Genomic DNA, 11,032 nt, shown 5'->3' on the forward strand with positions numbered 1-11,032 from the left:
GTATGAGTTACTTTTCAAAGGCACTTTTGCTGGGCCAATGAGATGGCTCATGCCTGTAATCCTAGTACTCACTATGGGAAGCCAAGGCCAGCGGATCCCTTGAGCTCAGGAGTTCAGACCAGCCTGAGCAAAAGCAAGACCCTGACTTGACTAAAAATAAAATAATTAGCCCTGCATTGTGGTGGGCACCTATTGTCCCAGCTACTTGGAAGGCTGAGGCAGGAGGATCACTTGGACCTAGGAGTTTGACATTTTACTGTGAGCTAGTCTGAAGCTATGGCAGAAAAGCCTGGGCAACGGAGTGAGAATGTCTCAGAACAAACAAACAAATCAGAGAACAACTTAGTTTAGCTTTGGGGATAAATAAACTTTGGCCTGGGTGAATCCATCTTGATTTTTATCTGAGTCTGCTGCTAGTCTAGACACTTAGTCCAAAACATTATTAGCCTTCCATAATTTTTATTTAACAAAGCAAAATGCTCTTTTTAACTGAACATGGCCATTAAATGGACAGTAAGTTGGTAGCATCCCAAGGTACCCTGGAGGTAAGAGGAGGGAGACTGACCTAGAGGGAATTAACATTGGAAGTTAAGGGATAGAGTAGTCCACTGAAACAAAGAAACAAGATGGGGGTGGAAGAAGGAGGCATTATTGAAGAGAGGCAGATCCTGTAATGTCAGATCCGGACTGAAACACTTCAGTTGGGAAGCGGTAGAAGGAATTCTGACGTTTATAATTTTTTTTTTTTCTTTTTGAGACAGAGGCTGTGGCATCAGCCTAGCTAACAGCAACCTGAAACTCCTGGGTTCAAGTGATCCTCTTACCTCAGACTCCCAAGTAGCTGGGAATACAGGTGTGCGCCACCAGGTGGCTAATTTTGCCATTTTTAGTAGAGATGGACCTTGCTCTAGCTCGAGACCAGAGGCTGGTCTAGAACTCCTGAGCTCAAGGGTCCTTCCACCTTGGCCTCCCATAATGCTAGGATTGCAGGCCCGAGCCACATCCAGTCCCCCCTTATCCCCACAGCCCCTGGCTTATTTTGTCCGTCTTAATTCCAGAACCCACTTGATTTTAGAGCCTTTACTCACCCTGGCAGCAGAATAGGAGGCATGGAGGGGGCCAGGCTAGAAACAGGAGAAAACCTTTTGGGGCTTGCCATGCCTTTCAGGACAGCGTTCCAACTCCTTAGCGGGATAGAGAAGGTCACAGCTCCTGCCACTGCCCACTTGCTTTTCTTCTAGCCATGGAATTATGTGCTTTCTGGGACACACCCCAGGCGGTTAGCTTCAAAACCCAGAGGGAGGCGGGAGGGTGATGGGAGAAGGTGTTGCGCCCGAGGCCCCGCCCACAAAAGGGCACGCTTGCGTGCACGTTGTCGTGGCGGCCATCTTGGACTCGGGCAGTCCTCCCACCTCCCTCTTTAGCTGTGGGGAGAGGTAACCCTGTATCCTCTGTTCCCCTCAAACCTATTACTGGCCTGTGCTCGCGAGACCGACAGCCCCACATTTCCCTCTGACCTCCACGTGAAACCCTGAGCCAGTCTCTTGCTGTCAAGTCATAGCTCCCTGGGTGACTCTGGGAAGGCACCTGTTTCCTTACCTGTAAAGTGGAAGCTTGAGCACTATCCCCCATACCAGTCACCATGTATTGTTAAGACATGAAAGATAAACTCTCAGCATAAAACCTGAACCATAGGGCGCCGGCCCCATATACCGTACGTGGCGGGTTCAAACCTAGCCCCTGGTCAAAAAAAAAAGCCAGGCATTATAGCTAGAGCCTAGTCCCAGCAACTTGGGAGGCGGAGGGAGACAGGAGAATCGCTTGAGCCGGGGAGTTGGCGGTTGCTATGAGCTGTGATGCCAAAGCACTCTACCCAGGGCCACAACTTGAGGTGCTGTCTCAATAAATAAATAATAATAATAATAAAAAGACCTGAAACATGTGTTCTATAAATGTTGTCTGAGTTCTTCCTGTACATTGCGTGGTGTATAGTAGCAACCACCTTCCAGGCATCACTGCCTTCTCCCTGTGATTGCTTCTGTACTAGATTTTGAGGACCAGGTGGAGGGGCAAGGGGCTTCAGAAGCCCACCCCAGGAGAGTGAAAGTGAAGCTAGAGTCTCTTGGACTTGCATCTGACCATTTTGGAAGGATGTCAGAAACACCGACCAGGGTGCCCAGGACTGGAAAGACTTCTTGGATTTTGGAACATTGAAACGCCCCCATGCTTGTTATTTTTATCACCCCTGGCTGCATCCCCATAGGGACTCCCATACAGCATAAAACTCTCTGTGTGTGCTGGCTGTGGGTACATCATGTTCCAGGCAAAGCTGAATGTGGGGGGAGAAGGGCCTTTTGGCCCAGCGTGGGTGCTGGCCTCAGGGAAGGAGAGGAATTCAGTCCAGGCCTTTGGGGGTCCTCAAACATATGTAGCTATTCCACCAGCCCTGTAGTTCAGGGGTCCTGACTTCCTAAGGGAGTGAGAAACTGCCTGGAACCCAAAAGATGAGAAAAGTACATGACAAAGGGACAGGAGGGTTGGTGGAGACGGACCACAGCCTTCCAGCCTGCTGGGGCCTGGAGGGCCACACTCAGTCCCCTACAGGATTCTGGAGATCCAGTGTGAGATTTTGTTCAGTAATAAGCTGGGTATCTGCTAGGCACACCCAGGTCCCCACAGTCCAGCCTGATGGAAGGACAGGTAGCAGAGAATAAAATAATTACTAGGTGGGTGAGGGGATCGCACATTTTATTTCCAAACACACTCAGAGGATGTTGGGGGGGGGGTGGCCAGCGGGCTCCATCTGCGTCCCCTCCCTGCATTTGGCTTAATCAAATCTCTCCTTATTAATCTCTTCATCTCTCCCCTTATTGCTAACCCCCTAGGCTGTGAAAGATAGAGAAGCCACTCTCACCCTCACCCTGAGGAGGGATCTAGGCAGGTGAAGAGCACGCGGGAGGGGTGGGTGCAGGAGTGGGTTAGAGTTCAAGTATTCAGTTTCCGACATCCATATCCCTGGATTACACTGTGCCTGGGGCATGAGGTGTTGATAGCCCTTCTCCCACTCAGAACCTCCCAGGGTGAGCTCCCTAATAACCAAGTCCTAAGCCCTATAGTCTGGGCAAGGAGGGGCCTTAGCATGTCCTCACCCAAGGCCTCTGGGGTTGGGGGCAAGGGTCTTCACTGTAATAAAGGGGAAAGGAAGGAGAGAGGAGGCAGGCTTGGAGGCTCCTGCTCTGATAGGTAAGTTCAGATAGCGCTGGTCTGCACCCCCACCCCCATACATCCTAGGCCCATCCACACAATCCCTGAGTGTTCAACTATAAAAGCAATATGGGGTGAGGGAGTGGGAACCCAGAGTACTGAGCAGGATACTCCCTCCCCCACAGCCCCTGCACAGGTAATCTCAGTCCTGCTTCTGGGAGACATGATACTCAGGGAGGGCCAGGGCCAAAGGCCACAGTCCCAGTTTTTAGGCCCCCATACCCGAGATGTCCTGGCCTTGGGCAGAGTGGTGGGAATGAAGAGGAGGGGCTCTCCCAAGGGTATTATAAAAAGCTAAAACCATTAAAAAACTTCTTGGGAAGCAGTGGCTCCTAGTCTCTACCCCCCAAGTTATTATGATCTCCCCAGTGTCCATCAGTCAGGGCTAAGGGAGTCCCAGAGAGTTGAGGGAGGCTACAGCTCCTCTCTGACAGGATAGGGCCTAGAGAAGGGGGCCCCTTAGCACCATGCAATGTTGGGGCACCTCTGCAGCCTGACTGACCCCTGGGCAGGGGCCCTCCGAAGCTAGAGTGTCCATTTGCTAAAGCTTCTGTATTCTTGAGGGGGGACCCCTGCAGGGAAGGGGGAAGTCCAAGCAGGGGTCTCAGCTGGGACCCCAAAGGGCCCCCTCAGGAGTCATGACTTGAAGAATCTTCGTACCACAAACTGGCCCAACAGAACCACAGCCAGAACCATCAGTACATTACGGATGGGGCCGTTGCCCAAGTCCAGGGCCGCCACCTGTCAGGAGAAATGAGGTGGTCATAGAGAGGTTGTCAGAATACACAGACACCCCAGGGGCAGGGTGGGGTGGGAGATGGGCAATGGCCCAGCAGCAGGGAGGACGTCACTATCCTTGGATACTCACCCAGCCGCCCCTCTGCGCGATCCACCGGGCAATGCAGTGATGCAGCATGAAGTCGACCACGAAGCGAGTCACCTGGCCCAGGAAGCCAGTCAGGCCGCGCTGGTAAACATGGATGGCCAGGCGGTAGCCGAAACCCAGGAGAGCCACCACACGGCCCCAGTTGATGCCACTCTCAAACAGGCTGCAGGCAGAGCATCTGATACTGTTAGTGGAGAGCTCCCAGAAGACCCTGAGTCCTGCCTCCCCTACCCCTCTCCCAGTGGAAAGTTAGATGGCTTAGCTGTGCATCAAGGCCCCAGCCTCTGATCTCCCCAGCCTGGCCTTGATTTGGGAAAAACCCAGTCTCTGTGAAAGGAGAAAGCTCAGGTCATCAGAGCTGGCTACTATTGCTAGGGTATGGCCTCTGAGGCTGCAGACACCACGGGGCACAGAGAGGGCAGAGGGCAGAACAAGTGGGCAGAGGCAGCAGGGAGATTACCTGTGGGTGTTGCTGCTGGCCTGGTAGCCCGAGGGACAGCAGAGAGAAAAGGACAGAAGAGGAGATTAGGGTAGGTCCTAGAATTAACTTGGTGACTTGCCTCTAAGGACAGAGAGTAGACATTTCAGCTCTGCGCACTAATTCTAAATCTATTACCTAATTCTACCTTTACCTCCAGCTTCAAATCTACCCTGGCACCAACCTCTCTAACTTTGGCAGTAATAACAACTGACACTTTCTTTTTTTTTTTTTTTTTTTTGAGACAGAGCCTCAAGCTGTCCCCCTGGGCAGAGTGCCGTGGCATTACAGCTCACAGCAACCTCCAACTCCTGGGCTCAAGCGAGTCTCCTGCCTCCGCCTCCCAAGTAGCTGGGACCACAGGCACCCGCCACAACGCCCAGCTATTTTTTGGTTGCAGCCGTCATTGTTATTTGGCGGGTCCGGGCTGGGGATTCGAACCTGCCACCTTAGGTGTACGTGGCTGGCGCCTTAGCCGGGTGAGCTATAGGCGCCGAGCCACAACTGACACTTTCTAAGTGTGGACACTGACTGTCCTAAGCATATTTTCCCTATTTTACAGACAAGAACACTAAGGCTAGGAAGTTTTAGAAAGGTAGTAAGTGGGAAAGCTGGGATTTGAACTCAAATATTTGACGTCTTTAACCAATACACCAGATTGCCTTTTGGATACTTGATTATAGGAACTGAAAGCCATTTCCAGGACCTGGCAGAGGTTGGCAACCTTACTATCTTTGGTGTCATAAGTAGTTCCAAATCAGATCCACAGTGGACAGCTGTGCTTTAGCTGGGGTAAGGCGCTGGGGGATATTCCCATTGCTGGGCCTGTCTAAAGTCGTAATCTAATGAGCCAAGTCCTCAGAGTCAGAGGCCAAAAGAACTGTGAACTTATGCACAAAAGATGAGGAGTCTGGAATCCTAAGAGAGAAAGATAGGAGCCTGAGACCACATGTGAGTTAATAGCAGACACCAGAGTGACTAGAACCCATTAGGTAGATAGCCAGGGTACCTTGAGGCGATCTTGATGAAATACTCATAGGCGTTCTCTGCTGTGGGCTGCAAGTGCTGCAGCATGGTCTGGAACTCTGAGTCATAGCGCCGGTTGATGTCATCCCCGATGATGGCAAGCTGCCGACCCACCTGCCCCATAGTGCTGTAGGAGTGGAAGGCAGGTGGGTGAGCAGAAGGCTGGACAGCTAGGGCTGGACCCTGACTCACAGCAGAGGGGTTCTACCTGAGCTGCTCCTGGCCTTGTGAACCCCTCCTTGACATTCCCAACAGAGTGCTCAGACATGAGGGCTGGGCTCCGGAACAAGAAGCAGCATGTGCTAAAAAGAGTACAGTGTCCTGGATAGGTGTAGTGGCCCAAGATGAAAAAGGAGCAATAGTGAGAAAAGGAAAAGACCCCAGAGCCCTCCCCAGCTCCCAGGACCTACAGAGACCCTATGTGAGCCTCTGTCTCCCTGAAGATGTCCCCGTGGGCCCACGAGCTATAGCTTACCTGCTGGGTTCTAGAGGCAAGGTGACCATCTCTGGGTCAGCAGGGGCAGCTGCCCCCTCAGCCTCCTGCTCCTGCTGATGGCGGTAAAAAACGTAGCTGCGGAAGACTTCCTCTGTGTCCCGGGCTACCTGCTCCTCTGAGTCCCGGGCCACCTGCTCCTCTGAGGATCAAAGCTGGGAGTCAGGGAGGGAAGGCTGGACCCTGGCAGCCTATCCCTTCATAAGTGGCTTGTTCTGCCTCAAGGCCACATTTGTCCTTGCTCATGGACAGAAATGTCCCTACTCAGCCCCTTAGTTGACAGCTAGTCCTTACTCTGTGTGAAGTGTTCTCCTGGCACTTTGCACTCAGTCCTCACAGCAGTGCTGTGAAGTGCGTGGCCCCCAGTAAGGGAAACTTTGGCTTTTTTTTTTTTTTTTAGACAGAGTCTCACTCTGTTGCCCTGGGTAGAGTGCTGTGGCATCATAGATCACAGCAACGTCAGACTCTTGGGGCCAAAGCAATCCTCTTGCCTCAGCCTCCCAAGTAGCTGGGACTATAGGCGCCCATCTGCCCATCTAAGTAATATGCACAAGCCAGGATATAGTCCCAGGCATTTGGGTTCCTAAGTCTATTTTAGTGTGTATAAGGTATACAACCCTTACCTGACCGTTAGAGTTTAGAGAATATGGGAACAAATTTTGAAATTATAGCCTCAGGGCCAGGTACAGTGACTCATGCTTATAACCCTAGCACTCTGGGAGGCCAAGGTGGGTGGATCTCTTGAGCTCAAGAGTTTGAGACCAGCCTGAGCAAGAGTGAGACCCCATCTCTACTAAAAATAGAAAATCTAGCTGGCTATTGTGGCAGGCGCCTATAGTCCCAGCTACTTGGGTGGCTGAGGCAAGATCACTTGAGCCCAAGAGCCTGAGGTTGCTGTGAGCTATAATGCCATAGTCCTCTATCTAGGACAGTGGTTCTCAACCTTCCTAATGCTGCAGCCCTTTAATACAATTCCTGTGGGTTGTGACCCACAGGTTGAGAACCGCCGATCTAGGGCAACAGAGTGAGACTATCTCACAAAAATAAAAAGAAAGAAAGAAAAGAAATTGTAGCCTCGGGTCCCAAAAAAGTCCCCCAGGGAGAAAGTAACAAACCTGAGATCTAAACCCCAAGTCTAGGGAACACCCTATAGTAGGCTGAGAGCACCAGCTTCCCTGGCTATTCCTTGGAGAAGGGAAGAAGGGCAGCCATCTTACTTCCTCCCCAAGTTGCAACAATCCTGTTCCCTGTTTAGCAGACCTGAGTGATAAACCAGTTTACTTCCTTATTTCTCCCCCTGCGAGGATATGACAGACACACCCACTTTCCTAACCTCGTCCCTCACCTCTGACCCCGCCCCTCTGTCTTGGGATGGCACTGTGCCCACCTTCACACTCCTGGTCCCCCTGCCAACCTCTATAAGGACTCTCCCCAGCCCAGACTCTACCCTGCTCTCCTGGCTTAACCTTGACCAGAAATATATTTTTCTGCTTTATCCAAGGTAGACAAACTGAGGCAGGAGAGCCTGCCCCTAAATCCTGCTTGGCCCTCTCCACTTCTGCTTTCTCCACAAATAGCCCTCCAGGTTATAGGATGGGTAAGGGGGCAAGAAGACCTTTACCAGATATGGAAGGCTGGGTGGACTCTCCACACTCCTGCCCAGGAGGACCTGGGCCTTGCCCGGATGCCATTTTTTCAGATCTCAGTGGATGGCAGCGTCAGCCTATGGGGAGAGGTGAGAAAAAGCAGAGGTGGGACTCCTCTGTGGAGATCCCTGACAAGTTGCCATGGCCACACAGGATGGCGGGGCCCCCTACTCCCAGAAAGACCCTACATACAGTCCTCTGGGACATTTTTTCTTATTCCACCACCTTAGGGCCTGGGGAGTCTGCTGGAAGGAAGCAGAACTTACTGAGCATTTCACTGGCAACTCTTCAAGGGAGACGGGACGAGAAAGGTGAGGCACTGATGTACTGAGACATCTGTACCTTGTGTCCTCAATGCAGCCAGAGACTCTAGCAGGGTGTGGCTGCAGCAGGGCCCTGGTGGCTCTCAAGTCCCATTTTGTGTTACTCCTTACTCCTGAGCAAGTGAGGCTTGTTTCAGAGACTAAGCGGTTTTTCAGCTGCTCATGGGGCCTCCTACACCCCACCCAGCAAATACTTACCACAAGCTTGTCACCTCCAATGACCCATGAAGGTCCTACTTCCCCTTGGCTGGCCAGAACACACCTGTTTTCCAACTCAGGCTTATTAGCCACAAACATTTACTAAGAGCCTGTGGTTTATTCCTACCACTTTTGAGTAGTCTCCAGGTGATGAACATTGAACACTCAAATTAACCCAGGAAGGTAAGCATCACACCAAATCCATTTATTTATTTAGACAAAGTCTCACTTTGTTGCCCTGGGTAGAGTGCCCTGGTGTCATAGCTCACAACAACCTCAGACTCTTGGGCTCAAGTGATCCTCTTGCTTCAGCCTCCCAAGTAGCTGGGACTACAGGTATCCACCACAACAGCTGGCTAGATTTTCTATTTTTAGTAGAGATGGGGTCTCACTCTTGCTCGGGCTGATCTCAAACTCCTAAGCTCAGGCAATCCACCAGCCTCAGCCTCCTAACCAGGCATCAAACCCATTTTAGAGGTGGGAAAATAGAGGCACAAATAGGGTAGTGCCTGAGGCCACATAGCCAGTCAGGGAAAGTCGTTTGTCTGAATCGTGGATATAAGAAGATTGTCTGGCCGGGTACGGTGGCTCATCCCTATAATCCTAACACTCTGGGAGGCCCAGGTGGGTAGACTGCCCTGAGCTCACAGGTTCAAGACCACCCTAACCCTGAGAAAGACCTCATCTCTAAAAATAGCTGGGTATTGTGGTGGCTGCCTATAGTCCCAGCTACTCTGGAGGCTGAGGCAAGAGAATCGCTTCAGCCCAAGAGTTGGAGGTTGCTATGAGCTGTGACACCATAGCACTCTACCGACGGTGACAAAATGAAACTCTATCTCAAGAAAAAAGATTGTCTGGGAGCCCACATAATAGTCATTTAAAATTTATTTTCCAGTGTGTACACCTGAGAGGGTGTAGTTTTGGGGGGCAACTTTCCCTGTTTGCCTTCTGTCTGTGCCCATCCCACTTCTGCCTGGCAGTGAACTAAAGGTGCCTTCACGAGTCAGGCCCTTTGTCTCACCACCCCTCCAACCTGCCTCACAGCTCATACACCCCATCACACACTTGCTCTCTTATCCCAGCCCCAGTTTTCCTTTGCCTAGTCCCAGCAGCAGCCCCAATTTGCTGTGACTCTTTGACAGAGGGAGTATTTCCTGGATGTAAGCTGTTTCACTTTCAGTTTGCTCACCTTCCAGAGCCCCGTTTTCCCAAAATCTGCCTCCACCACCCTAGTGGGAAGCACACCTCCTATCCCTGGGGAGGGTGCAGCCCCACTCTAGGCCTCACCAGGGCCTGGGTACCCTTGCCCGTGCTCCTTCCACTTAGGCCTGGGACTATTTTCAAAAGGGCCCCAAGAGCTCTCTGAGAACAGGTAGGAAAGGGCTGGGTCACCTGTGCACTCAGCTCTTCACCCCTTCCAACACGGACAGGGCAAAGACAGACCTTCCTCTTCCTTTAACAAGGAGCCAGGCCTTGCTAAAGTAGACCTGGCCTGGCACATCCCCACTCCGGCAGCTCCTTCCTGATTAAGATGCCCTTCCTTCTCTTCCAGCCTCCAGCACCCCCCTCCCCGGACAGCAGGGCCAGAGGATGCTAACGCATCTCCAACTCCCTCTACCACTGCCCCGGGCTCCCCAAGGGAGCAGGTGGAGTCTCGGAACAGCCCCCAGCGGCCTAAGCCGACCTGGGCCTACCCCCATCCAAGTAGCCTAACTTCCGGTAAAGAGAATTCACTCCATCCTTCCTCCTAGTCTCACTGGGCCTAGCACAGGTGTTCCCCAGGGAGACATGCCTGGCTGGGCCCTAGACCCAGTCTAAGGATCCTGGGGCAGCAGGAAGAGCTATAAAAGTTCCGTGCTTGCACTTGACCTTGGCTCTGACCTCCACTCCCATTCCCCAGACTGCTAAAGGACCCAGTTCTCATGATTCTCTGGTGTCTGAGGACAGAATAAGAGAAGCTGTCTGAGGGGCAGCCAGAGAGAGCCATGGCATGATCAAGCCCCCAGAGGAGATAGCGGACCTGCCCAGGCAAGCCTTGCTGTTTCCCCCTCCCCACCGGCTCCCGGCAGGCTCCCTGCACCATTCTGGGGCTGGAGCTTCTGAGATCTGGGAGGATGGACAGGACCCTCCCAGCTTACCTGCTGGGATCCTGGTCCAACCCGGGATGGCTCAGCAGGGCCAATGCCGGAGATCCCGAGGGGCTGTGTCTGCCCCTAGGGCCAGGATGCTAGCCAGCTTCTAGGAATGGACGTCAGTGCATTCCTGGTATCTGAATATAGCCTCTGCTGGTCCCAACACAGCCGGAGGGACCCGCGAGGCTCCGGTGATCATAGAGGTGCCAGCTGCACCCAGCTCCAATCAGCTCCCTCTAGAGGAAGTTGCTCTGAGGCCGCCGGATGCGGATGCACAGGCCGGCAGCCTGGAGGAGCGGTCTGGGCAGGCCAGGCTCAGGGAGCTCCCGCCCCCTCCCCCCGTCTCCCGCCCCACATCCCAGCCAGGCAAAGCAGTTCTGTGCTGCCAAAAGCTTTTCCCATCCCTGATTCCCATGTCTTTGTTCTGTTCTCCTTTCCATCAATCAATACCAATAAAAACCCCCAGGGTAACAAAGTTTTTCCAGCACCAGTGCTTGTCTTACATTTTAGCGATCATTGTCTAACTAGATCTTCTAAACAGCTCTTGGAAGTAGTGGCTGTTACCTATGCTCATTTTCCAGATGAA

The 11,032-nt window shown here is 52.4% G+C and overlaps 1 protein-coding gene across 2 annotated transcripts; it reads right to left on the minus strand.

Moving 5' to 3' along the window:
• Positions 1–2,731: 2,731 nt before the first annotated feature.
• On the minus strand, positions 2,732–10,701 carry BAK1 (BCL2 antagonist/killer 1). Of its 2 annotated transcripts, none has more exons than XM_023512924.1 (6): positions 10,453–10,701; positions 7,769–7,870; positions 6,130–6,265; positions 5,638–5,781; positions 4,133–4,313; positions 2,732–4,005 (listed from the first exon to the last, which is right to left on the minus strand). In XM_023512924.1, exons 2-6 carry the CDS (start codon positions 7,836–7,838, stop codon positions 3,901–3,903), a joined length of 636 nt encoding a protein of 211 aa, XP_023368692.1. In that variant the 5' UTR covers positions 7,839–7,870; positions 10,453–10,701; the 3' UTR covers positions 2,732–3,900. The 2 variants fall into 2 exon arrangements, with proteins under 2 accessions (XP_023368692.1, XP_012660140.1); XM_012804686.2 differs by having other exon boundaries at positions 6,130–6,289; positions 10,453–10,638.
• Positions 10,702–11,032: the final 331 nt, after the last annotated feature.

The sequence above is a fragment of the Otolemur garnettii genome, unplaced genomic scaffold (genome assembly GCF_000181295.1).
Source record: "Otolemur garnettii isolate 467f Iridium unplaced genomic scaffold, OtoGar3 scaffold00031, whole genome shotgun sequence".
In the NCBI taxonomy this organism is placed as follows: Eukaryota; Metazoa; Chordata; class Mammalia; order Primates; family Galagidae; genus Otolemur; species Otolemur garnettii.